General features: G+C 60.6%; 1 protein-coding gene across 1 annotated transcript; it reads left to right on the plus strand.

The window, feature by feature from the left end:
• Positions 1–200: 200 nt before the first annotated feature.
• ROBO3 (roundabout guidance receptor 3) lies at positions 201–16,430 on the plus strand. Its single transcript, XM_059676137.1, has 28 exons — positions 201–464; positions 3,306–3,632; positions 3,902–4,059; positions 4,491–4,611; positions 4,707–4,845; positions 5,086–5,213; positions 5,480–5,604; positions 6,769–6,940; positions 7,257–7,462; positions 7,645–7,726; positions 8,032–8,197; positions 8,404–8,570; positions 9,283–9,404; positions 9,538–9,763; positions 9,988–10,109; positions 10,332–10,503; positions 10,588–10,773; positions 11,709–11,732; positions 11,815–11,857; positions 12,054–12,193; positions 12,486–12,680; positions 12,774–12,912; positions 13,072–13,287; positions 14,521–14,672; positions 14,771–14,878; positions 15,080–15,241; positions 15,704–15,891; positions 16,186–16,430. Exons 1-28 carry the CDS (start codon positions 305–307, stop codon positions 16,195–16,197), a joined length of 4,158 nt encoding a protein of 1,385 aa, XP_059532120.1. The 5' UTR covers positions 201–304; the 3' UTR covers positions 16,198–16,430.
• The last annotated feature ends 47 nt before the right edge of the window (positions 16,431–16,477 follow it).

Genomic DNA, 16,477 nt, shown 5'->3' on the forward strand with positions numbered 1-16,477 from the left:
AGGGGCGGGGGGCGGGAGGAGGAAGGGTGTGGGATTAATCCCTTAATTACGCCGTGGTCGGGTGGCACCTGCTTTCCGCCGCTCAGCCCCCAGGGGGCCGCGGCGCCGAGGGGTGGAGAGAAGGACGGGGAAGGCGGGCGCGCGGAGGCACGCGCGGCACCCGGGCGCCGGCCGGCGGGACAGCGGCACCGTGGCTGGGGCGGAGCGCAGAGGCGGCCGAGGGGCTGGCGGCTCCCGGCCCGCGGGTCGCGGACCCAGGGGCTGGGTCCCGAGCCCCCCGCCCGGGTCCCGGTCGGGCGGCGCTATGCTGCGCTACCTGCTCAACGCGCTGCTGCAGATGAACCTGTTCGCGGACTCCCTGGCCGGGGACGCGTCCAACTCCAGCGAACTGCTCTTCGGCTTCAACGCCTCGGGGGCGGCGCTCAACCACAGCTTGCTGGCCCCGGGCGAGCCTGCTCTCAACGGTAAGCCCCTGCCCCGTGGGGACGTGGGATCCCGAGTGGGGGTAAGGTGGGAGGGCGGCGTGGAGGAGGAGGAGACCAAGAGCGCCTGCCCCTCGTGGAGACCCAGGGGCACCTCCCCGGGCGGGGATCAAGGGGATGATATGGGGCTTTGAGCACCTGAGTGGGTGTCCCGGCGGGGGTCGAGGGTTTGGGGGGAGATGGTTGCTGAGTCCATTACTCCCCACCCATCCCAGGCAGAAACAGGGGGGTGCGGACAAGTTGGAGCTAGGAGAGGCCGGGACCCCCTGCGGGGAGGACAGCGGAGGGGCGTGGCCGCGGGGCCCCTTAGTGACCCGCCCAGGTAGCAGGCTTCCCACCGGGAACCCAAGTTTGCCAAGAACTCTACACTTAGGACGAGGGCGAGGAAGCCGAAATGGTGCATGTGTTTGCTACAGAGCTCGACAGAGGCGGCGACCGTTTCAGGGAACTTAGGAGTTCGCCCCTCAGAGGCGGGCTCGCAGCCGGTCCACCGGGCAGAGCTGGGCGGGCAGGCTGCGCTGGCGGCGAGGTCGTCCACGCCAATGACGCTGATTAATAAATCGCGGCTGAGACCGCGCGCTCCTCCGCACCCCGGGAGCCGGGAGCCGGGAGCCGGCCGAGGTCGCCCCCTGCCGGCCGCGTCGGGAACTCCCGCGTTCCCTGGCCCTCGGGCCGGGGTTCCCTCTGGTTCTTCCCCAGCCGGGGGTCCGCTGGCCTCGCCAACTGGAATCTGGGGCGAGCGCTGCGCTGGAGACCCCAAGGCGGCGAGAAAGGAGACCTGGGCAGTGGTGTGCGTGTGCGTGTGTGTGTGTACTCAGGTGCTGGGGAGAAGCCCCAGAGCCCCATTAGCATGACCCTTAGCTATTCATTAGCTTCTGTCAAAGCCTCTCCTGAGACCCCAAATGACAGGGAGGAAATTCCAGGGAAAGGGAGCCGCAGATGTGTCTACAGGAATTAGGAGGAAAGGGCGGACCAGCAAGGTGAGCCCTGCACGGAGGGAGCGGGGAGGAAGATGGGGAATGAGCTGGAATTCTCCAACCTGCTGACTTCCCGGATCCCCAGGAGGTCAAGCACAGAGCCCTTCCCACAGACACCTCAACGCTCTCACCTCACCGAGGGCGTTCACTCTACACTGTCCCAGTGAGGTCTGTAGGGGAGGAATTGATGGTCATGTTCGCAGTGGAGGAAGCAAATTCAGAGAAGATAGACGGTACCCCAGCGGGCACAAAAACAGCACAAAGCGTGGCTATAACAGACCTGCCTATTCCCATGACGTCCGATGGTTTTGTGAAGGGCAAAGGGGAATGCTGGGGCCGGGTAGAATCCGATTCAGGTAAAGACTATAGTAGCCACGGTAAGGTCAGGTGGGTGAGGGAGAAGAACCCTGAAATAATCTTAGACCAGCCGTATTTATTGAGTGCTTTTGGGGGAGTACATTATGGTCTTATGATGACCCTATTACTGTTCTTTTTTTTTTTTTTAAAAATATATATATATATATATATAATTGATTTTTTTTACAGAGAGGAAGGGAGAGGGATAGAGAGTTAGAAACATCGATCAGCTGCCTCCTGCACACTCCCTACTGGGTATGTGCCCACAACCAAGATACATGCCCTTGGCCGGAATCGAACCTGGGACCCTTGAGTCCGCAGGCCGAGGCTCTATCCACTGAGCCAACCCGGTTAGGGGTTACTGTTCTTTATTACTATAAAGAAGCTGAGACGCAGAGAAGTTCAATAGTTGCCCAAGTTCTCACAGGAGTTAGCGTGGAGGCCTGAGACTCCCGCCCTAGTTTGTTCCAGCCAATCCCTGAGCTCTTTGTCATTCCAGTGCTGCTCACCTGAACTGGGCCTGGGGTTTGCCTAAACTGGGCCTGGGATGGGATGGCGGGGAATGGGGTGAGAATCGGAAGTTTCCATCTAGAAGGGAAATGGAGAAAATGATTCCCTTCTCCAAGTGGGAGCGAAACCGATCTTCTTGTCCCTGACCCCTTAAATACACGCTCACCAGGGGCAACCCATCCCGCGTCCTCTCCATCGGAACTTCCAAGAGTAGGGCGGGAAGTGAAAGCCAAGCTCACACCGAGGCTGGAAGTAGAGGTTCCGCGGATTCTGGAACAGCGTGGAGAAGCGGATAGGGGCGGGGAGGTGGAGAACAGAAGCCGGTTCCATGGGTCCTGGTTAGTGAAGGGCACAGATGCCGTGAGGCGGCAGCGGCGCCTGCTGGCCGCCAGGGGCCAGGAAGCCACTTTGGATCGAGCTGGGGTACCTGAGCCTGACGCGCTCCGGGCTCTGGGCTCCGGGCTCTTGGATCCCAAACCACTGCAGAGGCGAAGCGAGCAGAAGTCAGCAGGCCCAGGGAGGGGCAGGAGCAGAACACGCAGTGGTCGGATCAGAGGGAACCAGGGAAGGAGAGCAATCAATGCCTTTCTCAATGGTGTGTGGCCTTCCATCACCCTGAGAACCATCTGCCGAAACCTGTGCCCGCTCAGAAAAGAGCGTCACTCACATTCCCACTACCGCTCGCATTGGGTCAATTCCCGTGGCTTCACAGGACCCCGAAACATGATTGGGGTGTCAGTAGACGGGCTCTGTGCCAGGTCCTGGGCTCCCAGGCCGCGCCCATCACTCAAGCCTTCCTCGTCCCGGGGGAACGAGGGGAGGAGGAGGGTGTCCTGATCCCTTGGCTGATCTGCCCGTTTCGAGTTTAAGAGCCTGAGGCGTCTTCCCATAAAACGGTACCCCCGCCCCTTTCTCTCTGGAGCTTCCATCTTTCCCCAACTTGCGGGTCTGAGCGCTCTGCGCCCCTCCCATCCTCCAGGGTCAAGGGTCGGGCCGGAGGACGCGATGCCGCGCATCGTGGAGCAGCCGCCGGATCTGCTGGTGTCCCGGGGCGAACCGGCCACGCTGCCCTGCCGCGCGGAGGGCCGGCCCCGGCCGCACATCGAGTGGTACAAGAACGGGGCGCGCGTGGCCACCGCACGCGAGGACCCGCGCGCCCACCGCCTGCTGCTGCCCAGCGGCGCCCTCTTCTTCCCGCGAATCGTGCACGGGCGCCGCGCGCGCCCGGACGAGGGCGTCTACACGTGCGTGGCGCGCAATTACCTGGGGGCGGCGGCCAGCAGGAACGCCTCGCTGGAAGTGGCGGGTGAAGTCGGGGAGTCAGCCAGCGGCTCTGGGGTCTGGGGTGCGGGAGGGCGCGGGCCACCCCGTCTAGAACCAGCTCCCATGTCGGGCGATTCATCTTCCGTTGGGACTGCGCCTTTGGTCTCTCATGCCCACGCCTGGGCCTGGTACTTTCTCACCTGCGGCGGGGCAGACGGTCATAGTCATATATGTACTCATAGTGTCTCTCTCTCTCTCTCTCTCTCTCTCTCTCTCTCTCTCTCTCTCTCTCTCTCCTCTCTCTTTCTCTAGTCCTTCGCGACGATTTCCGGCAGCCTCCTGGGAACGTGGTGGTGGCAGTGGGGGAGCCAGCTGTGATGGAATGCGTGCCCCCCCGCGGCCACCCGGAGCCATCGGTGACCTGGAGGAAGGGCAGTACCCGGGTCAAGGAGGAGGAGGGAAGGATCACGGTGAGGGCTGGGCCAGGCAGGGGATGCAACGGGGGGGCGGAGTCAGCAGTCACAAGGGGGCGGGGCCGTGCGCTAGGGGTCTGGCGCCTGCCTCCGAGGGGTAAGGCCTGAATCCCAGGGTCTTGGAAGGCGGGGAATAAGGCAGGAGATCTGAGATCAGGGCATCCGTTCGCTAGAGGCTGAGAGCCAGGTGTTGAGTGAGGGATAAATGAGGAGGGTAAGATGGACTTGGTATAAGATAGGGGAGTGGAGCATGGTACCCCAGGGACGCTTGGGAGAAACAACAGACCTGAGCCCCACCTTGGACAAAGCGACAACTTCTTATCCAAATGGATCAACGTCACTGGTTTTCTTCCTGGGTTTGTTGTGAAAATCAAATAAATATGCTCTGATGGCTGTAAAGGACCAGCGTTCCTGTGATTACTCCGCAGATCCGTGGAGGGAAGCTGATGATGTCACATGCACACAAGAGTGACGCAGGGATGTACGTATGTGTGGCCTCCAACATGGCAGGAGAACGGGAGAGCGGGCCGGCCGAGCTTGTGGTCCAGGGTAGGCACGCGGAGGTTTGGCGTTATGGGAGCATGGAGCCGGGGAAGCACGCAGCCCTGCAGACCCCTGACTGTTCCCTCACTCCCACGCCACAGAGCGCCCCTCATTCCTGCGGAGACCAGTGAATCAGGTGGTCCTGGCTGACGCCCCTGCACATTTCCCCTGTGAGGTGCAAGGGGATCCCCCCCCTCGGCTACACTGGCGAAAGGAGGATGGAGAACTGCCCGCAGGCAGGTGAGGAGAGCCAACCCGCTAGAGTGTGTACCCCGCCCTAGAAAACTGGGAGGCAGAGACCCTCTCACACAGAGAAGTCTGTTCCCCAGAGCCCGTGGCCTTGCCCTAGCCAGTCCCCGGCTCCATTCATCGAGCTCCTGTCCCTGTTGAGGCCTGCCTTGTCCCTGGTGTCTGTCCTGGGGGAGACAGAAGTGGTCTGTAGCTATGGCCAACCCAGCCTGGGGGTGGGGAGTGGAGCAGGTATGAGATCCGGGGTGACCACAGCCTTTGGATTGGGCGCGTGAGGCCTGAAGACGAGGGGACGTACACCTGTGTGGCGGAGAACAGCGTGGGCCGAGTGGAAGCGGCTGGCTCCCTCAGCGTTCACGGTGAGGCCCCCCTTGGTTCTGCCCACAGCAGGGGTGAGGTGAGGGAAATGGGGGGGGGCAAGTAGGAAAGGACAGGCAGGAGATGTGGGGTCACCTGAGACTTGGACAAGAGAGAGAAGGAGGCAGCGAAACAGACTTGAGCAAGAGATGGAAGAGAATCTGCTCCTACCTCAGCCAAGCCTGGCCATCTCTCTCCTGTTCCCTCAGTCTCCCTTCTTAGTACCCCTGACTCCCTGTTCCTTTATCTCCCCCCACCCCCTTGCCAGTCCCACCCCAGCTGGTGACCCAGCCCCAGGACCAGATGGCAGCCGCTGGAGAGAGCGTGACGTTTCAGTGCGAGACCAAAGGAAACCCGCCACCTGCCATCTTCTGGCAGAAGGAGGGAAGTCAAGTAGGTGTCCACGCCAGGGGCTCCCCACTGGCTTCCCCTCGGGCCCTACCCCCCTCCTTCTCCATTCTGCAAACTGCTCTCAGGGTTCCGCTTTACCTTTGGTCCTCCCAGGAGCCCTTGCAGGTTGTTTGTGAGGATTAAATAAGATAATTAATATGAAAGGCCTGAGACATAGCTAACACTTTTAAAATAAATGGTAATATATTTAGGTGGCAGGGAACAGTCCGGTGCAGTCATTCCTCGGAACCTTTCTCTTTGGGTCAAGGATGTCCTGAGGATGCAGCAAATTTAATTAGATCCCTCCTTCCCAGGCCGTGAGGCCTCGGCTTCATACATCGCTCTAGAAAGCAAATAGCTCTGTAAGCCAAGCTGCGGAGGGTAGACTATGACTTGCTTTTCTATTTATAAGAGGCCTCTACCAGGGGGCGCGCAATCGTAGCAAACAGATCCCAGAACATACAACTGGAATGAACATTAACTGAGGTTACAACGCAAGTAACTTCCTGTAAGGGAAAGGCGGGAATTTTGCTACTGGAAAACAAGATCAGTATAAGAAAATAAGTCTGATGAACTCCCCTCGCTGGGAAACCAGGCCACTATGACCTCATTTCAAATCCACGGCCACAATTTCCCCCAACATCTGCTCTAGCATCGGAGTCTGCTGTGTTTCCATTAGATTCTGAAATGAATAAAAGTGCTGGTGGCGGTAGAGGGTGGGAGCAGGTATGAGTCAGGGGCTCAACATGGTGCTACATATATGTCCTGAGACCCACACCTACCCCACTACCTTCCGTGTACGTTTCCAATGTAAAACGTTAGCGCCAGAAAGAAGGGGAGAGTATGTAACATTTATCACGCAATGTATTATGAGTGTCATATGATTACTTCATTTAGTCTTCATAACTATCCTCTAAGAGTCCTATTTGGGGAAATTTGGGCTCAGGAAGTTCAAATGGCTCGCACAGAGCTGGGGGGTACATCCCCAAAGCATCTAATCACACCGCTCATTTTTTGTGAGTAGGTTTAACTAGTTCGCCCAAGGCCACGTAACTGGCTGGGCACAGAGCCTGAATCAGAGCCTTGGGAACGCTCTGAATTCTGGTGTCGACGGGAACGGGGAGCTGCCTGCTCAGTCCCTACCGTGGTGCCTTGCTCTGCCCCCAGGTGCTGTTTTTCCCCAGTCAGTCCCTTCAGCCCACAGGGCGCTTCTCGGTCTCCCCCCGAGGCCAGCTCAACATCACCGACGTGCAGAGTGCGGATGCTGGCTACTATGTGTGCCAGGCGGTCAGTGTGGCCGGCAGCATCCTGGCCAAGGCCCTGTTGAAGGTAAAAGGAGGTATGTGCCTATGGAGATAAGATGGGACCCAAAGGCCTGGAAGGAAATAATGGCTGAAAGAGATGTTTTATCTTGGATTCTCTACAATATGTCTGCAAGGGGGGGTGGGGGCATGTTCCTGAGACGTGCCCTCAAAGTTTTGAAAGAAGCCACTAATAGTAGATTGCTGGTTCTGGGCAGAGACTATAGTTGGTTATGGAAGCCCCTTCAATCCCAGGGGGAGGGGGCTCTGGGAACAAGCAGAGAATGAGGACAAGGAGCTGGCTGCCTGAACCTGGGATCCTCCTCTGAGGTACCCAAGTTCTTCCTCTCTCAGCCTCGATGGATGGGCTGCCTCCCATCATCCTCCAGGGACCAGCAAATCAGACACTGGCACTTGGCTCCTCTGTGTGGCTGCCATGCAGAGTGACCGGGGACCCTCAACCTAGCGTCCAATGGAAGAAGGACGGGCAGTGGCTGCAGGGGAATGGCCTCCAGCTCAACCTAATGGCCAATGGTACCCTGCACATCACCAACGTGCAGGTGAGTCTCACCCCGGGCCCAGGTCACTGAGAATGGCTGGGACTCTAGCTCCATTCTAACCACCTGCTCTCAGACCACCTGGAGTGCACAACATCCTCCCCATCCTTCTGAATGCCGAGCTCCACCCTCTCACCCTACCTTGTTCCACTCCCAGTTTGCCAGTCCTCTACCCTCCCCTACAGGAGACGGACACGGGTGTCTACAGCTGTGTGGCCAGGAGTTCCACAGGGGAGGCCACGTGGAGTGCCTGGCTTAGGAGGCGGGGTGAGTTTCTCCTTTGTTCCCTCCTTTGCCAGCGCCTTTCTCCAAACATTCTTCAAAGGCAGCCAATGCTCGGCCACCAAACCCAGGACTGATTTTATCTTCCCAATGCCATGGCCTTGGTAGTGGGAGGAGGAGGAGGAGGAGGATAGAATTAGTGCCCTTGGGAGGCAGATGTGAGTAGAGGTTAGTGCACTATGTCCCTCTCTCCACCATCAGCACTGTCTCAGCTCCACCGTCCCTCTGGGAAGGCGCCAGGTTACATTCTTTTCCCAGTCTTCTCCTTAAAGATGATCTCCTCACTGCAGAAGACTGGGGAGAATTACCAGGCGCGCCTCCAGAACCCAGTACCCCTCCGGGGCCTCCCTCTCAGCCAGTGGTCACCGAGATCACCAAGAACAGTGTGACCCTGACCTGGAAGCCCAACCCGCAGGCTGGGGCCACAGTTACCTCTTACTTGATAGAGGCTTTCAGGTACAGGGAAGGTTGTGAGTGCAAACCTGGACAGTTCAAGGGGGGGGGGGGCTGTGTCCTGAGGGTCTTGCTATTGTGGGGAGAGGTTTGCCAGTTCCCTTTCCCGGGGGAGGAGGCAGTAGGGGACCAACGAGAATGGGTGAGATGGAGTAGGCAGGTTGGGGATCCCTGGCTCAGACAACTCTGCCACCTCATTCCCGTTGCAGCCAAGCAGCTGGCAACACATGGCGGACAGTGGCAGATGGCGTGCAGCTGGAGACACACACCGTCGGAGGCCTGCAGCCCAAAACCATCTACTTGTTCCTGGTGCGAGCGGTGGGAGCCTGGGGCCTCAGTGAGCCCAGCCCCGTCTCTGAGCCTGTCCGCACCCAGGGTAAGGGCAGGGTCCCTGGCTCATGGCTATGACATGTGACACTGCATAGCACCCCTCCCCCCAAACCATGGCACCATGGCAGCTCTTTCCTGTGGTGCCAGGTCTATATGGGAGGGGGGGGAGAGGGGGGGCTGGCCTGAAGCAGGGGGTCATGCTTCCCTCTCATTGAGGGAACAAGAGAAGAAGGAGGAGGGGGAGAAGGGAGGAGGAGGGGGAGGAGGAGGAGAAGGAGGAGGGGAGAGACACACAGGGTGGAGAATGATTCAGTCACCTTGGTGGCACCTCACTCCTGAGTCCCTTACAGTAGATTATCAGGACTAGAAGGCCCACCTCTGTCCCCCCTCCCCCAGCCTCTTTTGACCCTGGGGCAGGGGTGGGCAAACTTTTTGACTCGAGGGCCACAATGGGTTCTTAAACTGGACCGGAGGGCCGGAACAAAAGCATGGATGGAGTGTTTGTGTGAACTAATATAAATTCAAAGTAAACATCATTACATACATAAAAGGGTACGGTCTTTTTTTTTTTTTTAGTTTTATTCATTTCAAACGGGCCGGGTCCGGGGGCCGTAGTTTGCCCACGGCTGCCCTGGGGTGTGCTCTGGAGCACTAAGCAGGACTGTCTGCAGGGCAGGGCAGAGGCAGGACACAGCACACTGTCAGTGGTGACTCCCTGCCCCTGCTGGCCCCTGCTGAGCGGGCTCTTTGGTCAACAGACAGCAACCCATCCAGGCCAGTGGAGGACCCACGGAGAGGCCAGCCGGGACTGGCTGAAGTGGCTGTGCGTCTGCAGGAGCCCATCGTCCTTGGGCCCCGGACCCTGCAGGTGTCCTGGACTGTGAGTGTGGCCTAGGGATGAGGTGAAGGGCAGGGATAATGACGGGGGACATAGGGGCCTCCAAGAATGGGTGGGGGAGATGGGTGAATGGAAGAGGGGCTGGGCCTGGTATGCTCCCTCTTCTCCCCTGCAGGTAGATGGCCCAGTCCAGCTGGTGCAAGGTTTCCGGGTGTCTTGGAGGGTAGCAGGTCCTGATGGGGGAAGCTGGACAGTGCTGGACCTACAGTCCCCAAGCCAGCAGAGTACTGTGCTGAGAGGACTCCCCCCGGGGACCCGCATTCAGATCAAGGTGCAAGCCCAAGGCCAGGAGGGGCTGGGTGCTGACAGCCTCTTGGTGGCCAGGAGCACCCCTGAGGAGGGTAAGGGGCGGCCGGAGCTGCTGGATGGACAAGAGGGAAGTGGGAGGGGGAATGCTTGCGGGGGTGGGGGGGTGGGGGGGTAGGAGGGTGGAGCAAGGCAAGTGGGTGGGAAGCCTTATTTCCCTAAGATGTTAGAACTGGGGGCGGGGTGGGGGTGGGAAGAAGTTGGGGCCTGAGGGGCAGCTTGCAATGGCTGAGTCCTCACCACGCTCCACCCTGGCCAGCCCCCAGTGGTCCCCCCCAGGCAGTGGCAGTAGCCTTGGGGGGTGAAGGCAACAGCAGTATCACGGTGTCCTGGGAACCCCCGCTCCCCTCCCAGCAGAATGGGGTCATCAAGGAATACCAGGTACAGGGTGTGTGGGTGGGAGACGGCTGGGTGGGAGGGGGGGGGAGGAGGGCCAGGGCTAGGATTGTGGTGGCGGCGGGGGGGGGGGGGGGCCGCTCTGGGAGAGGAGAGAGGGTTCCGTGCCCGCTCCAGGCTGAATTACGCCTGGCTGAGCGCCCTGTGCCATTCCACGTGCGGCCAGAATCCCATTCCTGACTCTAACCCGGGTCTCGGCCTCCCCAGATCTGGTGCCTGGGGAACGAGAGCCGCTTCCACCTCAACCGGTCCGCGGCGGGCTGGGCGCGCTCCGCGGTGCTGCAGGGGTTGCTGCCGGGTCTCCCCTACCGGACCCAGGTCGCCGCGGCCACCAGCGCCGGCGTGGGCGTGGCCAGTGCCCCGGTGCCCGTGCAGCTGCGTGAGTCTGCAGGTGGGGGGCGGGGGGCCGGAGGGGCTGCAAGTTTCCAGGCCCCGACTGCGCTCACGGCTCTGACCCCCGCAGCGACCCCCCGGGAACGGGAGCCCGCGCTCGAGGCGGGCCAGGGGCTGGCGGAGCGGCTGGCGCGGGTGCTGCGGGAGCCGGCCTTCCTGGCGGGCGGCGGCGCGGCCTGCGGGGCGCTGCTCATCGGGCTCGGCGGCGCCCTCTGCCGGCGCCGCAGGCAGCGCAAGGAGCTCAGCCATTACGCAGGTGAGAGCCGTCGGGGGGCGGCGGGCCGCGGGGCTGCGGGGCGTAGGGCGCCCTCGGACGCGGGGAGACGGAACGGGGTGCCTCGGAGCGGACCGAGCCTGGAGCCGCTTTCCTCGGAGCGAGGCGGGCCGCCCGGAGAGAGGGCGTAGGAGGCTCAGCCTCTCCAAAGTGGGAGGCGGGGGCTGGAGCCCCGCTCCTAGGAACAGGACTCAGGGTCCGGGGGTGGAGAGAGGAGCGGGGCCGGGACGGGGCGGGACCTGAGCCTGGGAAGGGGTAAGACTTACCCTGAAGACGCCAAGGGAGGAGAGAGCAGGCTCTGCAGTCAGCCCGGCTGGTGTGGCTCAGTGGTTGAGCATCGTCGACCTATGAACCAGGAGGTCACGGTTGGATTCCCGGTCAGGGCACAGGTCCGGGTTGTGGGCTCCAACTAAGTGTGGGGTGCTGATCCATGATTCTCATCATTGATGTTTCTATCTCTCTCTCTTCCTTCCTCTCTGAAGTCAATAAAAATATTTTTTAAAATAAATAAAGGGGGCGAGTCTAAGAAGACATACACATGAGGGTTGGGCCTGGTAGGAGGGGTGTGGCCAGGACGCAGGCAATACATGAGCCAGGGTTTGGGTGGAAAGGCCTCGCTGCTACCCTCTCAGTCCCCCTGCCCCCCCCCCCCCCTTCCTGCGCATCTGGAGAGATCTGAGAGCATCTAGAGCAGCGGTTCCCAGTCTTGGCTACACATGGGAATCACCTGGGGAGCTTTAGACAAATACTAATCCCTGAGTCCCTCTCACTCCTAGCGATTCTGATGAAATCGGTCCAGGGTGCAGCCTGAGTGGCAGAATTGGGACGGGCAGGGGGAGGAGTGGACAAGAGGGTGGCTATTTCTGACGCTTTTTCCATTTTCCCTCTCCTCTCTCCCATGGGATCCTTTCTGGAAGCCTCCTTTGCCTACACGCCTGCAGGTGAGCCACCACTGACTGCCGTGTGGGGTTCACACCCCAGCCCGGGCTCTTCTCTCATCCAGTCTCCCCTCATCTTCCCCAGTGTCCTTCCCACACTCAGAGGGCCTTTCGGGAGCCAGTTCCAGGTAATTCGCTCAACTTCCTTCCTAGGGATAGTCCCCTCCAGGGACAGGCTGCACCCCTTCCTCTCCAGGCCTCACTGCCTCCTCAGCTGCCGTGCCCAACACCCCTCTTCTCCCCCCTCCCCCCATTGCCCCTGCCTCCTCTACTTCCCAGGCCTTCCCGGGCTCTCCACCCCAGCGTCCACATGCTCTCCCCCAGGCCACCCGGGGGCCTCGGCCCTGCTCCCTACCCTTGGCTGGCAGACTCCTGGCCCCACCCATCTCGAAGCCCCTCTGCCCAGGAACCCCGGGGGGGCTGCTGCCCCAGCAATCCCGACCCAGACGACAGATATTACAATGGTGAGGAGTTCTCCTTCCCTCGGGGGCCCGTGTGGCCCCGGCACCCTTCTCTCCTCTCCACCTACCGGGGTACACTGCAGGGAGCCCCAGTGCTCCTGAGGTTGGTCAGTCCTCAGGAGGATGTGAGTGGGGGTGTCCCTCCGGCCCCACCTGTACCCTGGTTTGGGAGTAAGGTTTGGGGTGGGGGAAGAAGCGACCCGGTGGGGTTTCCTTTTGCCCTCCATTCTCCTGTTGTCCTGTTTCTCTGTGTCCGCCCTGCCTCCGCCCTGGGCCCCCTCTTTCTCCTCCTCAGAAGCTGGGATCTCCCTGTACCTGGCTCAGACGGCCCGGGGCGCGGCCGCCTCCCCCGAGGGTCCTGTCTACAGCACCATTGACCCAGCCGGGGAGGAGCTGCAGACCTTCCATGGGGGCTTCCCCCCAAACTCCTCCGGGGACCCGAGCACCTGGAGCCAGTATGCGCCCCCGGAATGGAGCCAGGGGGACAGCGGTAGGCCTCCCGGGCCCCTCGCCCCACACTCCTCGGGACCTGGCCCAGCACTTCTGACAGGTCTCACCTCTGCCCCTTTCCTGCTCTGCTCAGGGCCCAGGGCCGGCAAAGCGAAGCTGCTGGGGAAACCCGTGCAGATGCCCTCCCTCAACTGGCCAGAAGCCCTGCCCCCACCGCCTCCTTCCTGTGAACTGAGCTGCCTCCAGGGGCCTGAGGAGGACCTCGAGGGCAGGTAAGGATGCTTCTGGCTGCAGATGCCCTGCACGTGGGACCAGCCCCGGCCGCCTGCTGGGAGGGCAGAGAGCTGGAGAGGAAGGGAGCTGGCAACTAGACAGCCAAGGAAGGATATGGAAGCTCCTCAGTCACCCTCACCTCCTGCCTCTTTCCCCAGCTCAGAGCCAGGAGAGTGGTGCCCCCCTGTGGTGCCTGAGAGGAGCCACCTGGCTGAGCCCAGCTCCAGCGGAGGGTGCTTGGTCCCTGCGTCCCGAGGGGAGACCCCCTCCCCCACACCTTCCTACGGACAGCAGTCCACAGCCACTCTCACCCCCTCACCTCCCGACCCTCCACAGCCCCTCACTGACATTCCCCATCTCCACCAGATGCCCAGGTAGGGAGGCGCATGGCACCTTGCACGTTATAGGCCCTCGGCACACATCTGTTCAGTGGATGGATGGATGGGTGGATGGAAGGATGGATGGGTGGATGGAAGGATGGATGGGTGGATGGAAGGATGGATGGGTGGATGGATGGATGGATGGGTGGATGGATGGATGGATGGATGCATGGATGGATGGATGGATGGAAGGAAGGATGGATGGGTGGATGGAAGGATGGATGGGTGGATGGAAGGATGGATGGGTGGATGGATGGATGGATGGATGGATGGATGGATGGATGCATGGATGGATGGATGGATGGAAGGAAGGATGGATGGGTGGATGGAAGGATGGATGGATGGATGGATGGATGCATGGATGCATGGATGGATGAATGGATGGACGGAAGGATGGATGGGTGGATGGATGGATGGATGGATGGATGGGTGGATGGAAGGATGGATAGAAGGATGGATGGGTGGATGGATGGATGGATGGATGGATGGATGGATGCATGGATGGATGGATGGATGGAAGGAAGGATGGATGGGTGGATGGAAGGATGGATGGGTGGATGGAAGGATGGATGGGTGGATGGATGGATGGATGGATGGATGGATGGATGGATGCATGGATGGATGGATGGATGGAAGGAAGGATGGATGGGTGGATGGAAGGATGGATGGATGGATGGATGGATGGATGGATGGATGGATGGATGCATGGATGCATGGATGGATGAATGGATGGACGGAAGGATGGATGGGTGGATGGATGGATGGATGGATGGGTGGATGGAAGGATGGATGGATGGATGGATGGATGAATGGATGGATGGAAGGGTGGATGGGTAGATGGAAGGATGGATGGATGGATGGGTGGATGGGTAGATGGAAGGATGGATGGATGGATGGATGGATGGAAGGATGAATGGGTGGATGGAAGGATGGATGGGTGGATCTGGGGTGCATGAGGGTGGAAATATGATTTGGGGAGAAACCTGGAGACTAACAAGGCTTCTCACTCCCTTCAGACTGTTTGTCCCTCGGAGGGACTTTGCCAGCTCCCGGGAGCGTTTCAGAAACATGGCTTTCCTCACGTTCCACTAGCTCAGGAGCCTGGTGGGGGCCGGCCGTGTCTTGTTCATTTGAGTATTAGGCCGAGTGTCTAACACAGTGCCTGGCACACAGTAGGCGCTTAGTGTTTGTTGAGAGAACAAGTGCTAAGGCCTTATGTCCTTGCAGGAGGCTGCCCCTTGAGCCCAGTTCCCCGCTCAGTGTGTCCCAGCCCGCTCTGAACAGCCACGAGGCGAGGCCTGCTGGCCCCGGGGCTGGCCCCACAGCGGCCTATCACTTCAGCGCCAGCCCTGTCCCTAGCACCGCCAGCAGTGCCCCAGGTGAGTCTACAGAACCCTCACCTCATCTCACCGCCTCCTGAAGTCCCTTCTAGACCTTCTCTCTTACCTGCTCCTCTTCCCTTCTCCTAACGCTACAGGGAGAACCCGGCAGGCGCCAAGGGAGATGACTCCGCCACTTCAAGGGCCCTGCGCCCATCGGAAGAAACCCAAGGCCGTGCCCTACCGGCGGGAGCACAGTCCTGGGGGTGAGGGGCCATGGGTCTGGGGGTGGAGACAGTAGTGGACATGGGCAGAAACCAAGGGCGGGCTCTGTAGGCTGGAGGTGGGGAGCAGGCAAACCCACATCCTGGGCTGTTTATTCGTAGCCTCCTGGCGCCAGGGAACGGGCGTGGGAGGGACTGGTACCAGGAGAGTGGGACCCTCTGCTGAAACAGGCCTCTCCCCAGACTTGCCCCCACCGCCCTTGCCGCCACCAGAGGAGGAGACGGGCTGGGCCTCAGGGCTGAGAGCAGCAGGCAGCATGTCCTCTTTGGAACGGGAGCGCAGCGGGGAGAGAAGAGGGGTGCAGGGGGCGCCCCTGGGGGCCCATCGGGGACCCCTCCCGGATGGTAAGGAGGCCAGGGCGGGCTGGAGGGTGCGGCTATAGAAGGTGGGCTTTAGGACTGGAGGCTGATAGTACAGTGCAGACGGGGCCAATGATGGGCTAGTTTCAACCCAACTCACCCCTCACTTTCATTGGGTTCATGCATTTGACCCACATCGGAGGCACCTGTCTCTCCAGCTGCCTCTGAGCAAAATCCCCTGAGGTTCCCCAGTCGCATCCTTTCTCAGGACCAGCCTCAGTGAGAGGAGAACAGGGGTGGGTGTTCCCTGCAGGGTTCTGAGCGCGTGTGATGTCAAGGCCGCATACTGGCCGCTCTGCTTCTCAACCCCAGGATGGCCTGAGCCCTTTGCCTGCCCTCAACTCTCCTTCCAGAGCTGGGAGGAGGGTTGGGGTGGCACAGGAGGGGGCCAGGAGTGGCGTCCTGCCCCCTGCCTGGGCCCAGCTACTCTTTTCTCTGGTGCTGCAGAAGAGGCCTGGCTCCCTTACAGCCGACCAAGCTTCCTGTCCCGGGGCCAGGCCACCAGCACCTGCTCCACCGCCAGCAACTCTTCCAGGGGCTCCGGAAGCTCTCGGGGCTCCCGGGGCCCTGGCCGGAGCCGCAGCCGCAGCCGGAGCCAGAGCCAGAGCCAAAGGCCCGGACGGAAATGCCGAGAGGTGGGGGCTAGGGTGGAGAAACTGAGAGTGGAGGACAGGGATGACTGGGAAGAGGGAGATAGAGAAGGGCTTGCAGGGGAAGTGTGGACAGGAGGCGGCCCAGCGAGTGAGGGGCTGGGGGAGTCTTGGGGAACAGTGACAAAGGGTGAAGGCCGATGCCACACTGCAGAGGAGGCTGGGCTCCCAGAGAAGTGGGTCAGAGGAGGTGGGCGAGAAATCAGCCTGGCGATCGCCTCCCGTGGTCTGTTTGCTGTGGGCCAGGCCTTGCGAGCCAGCCTGTGTGTCTCTCTCTAGGAGCCAAGATAACGCTTGATGGAGAATCAGCAGATCCGTGGGGGAAAGGCTTGTCCCGGGCCAGGAGCCCGGATGGGAGCCCCTCCCCTGGTAAATGAGGGGGTGCAAAGAGGAGCAGGAGGGGGTCTCTTCCCTCCCGGCAGTGATGGTGGGGCTCCCTGAGGACCGGCTGAGAAGCCAGGAGACAGCTCTTCCGTTTCCATCCTACCTACCTGAGACCCGTTTGTAAAAAAGACAATAAAGAGTCGGAGTGACTTGCTGGGCCCAACGTCCAGTTTCGCGCGGGATACGG

This window comes from Myotis daubentonii, chromosome 19 (assembly GCF_963259705.1).
Source record: "Myotis daubentonii chromosome 19, mMyoDau2.1, whole genome shotgun sequence".
NCBI lineage: Eukaryota > Metazoa > Chordata > Mammalia > Chiroptera > Vespertilionidae > Myotis > Myotis daubentonii.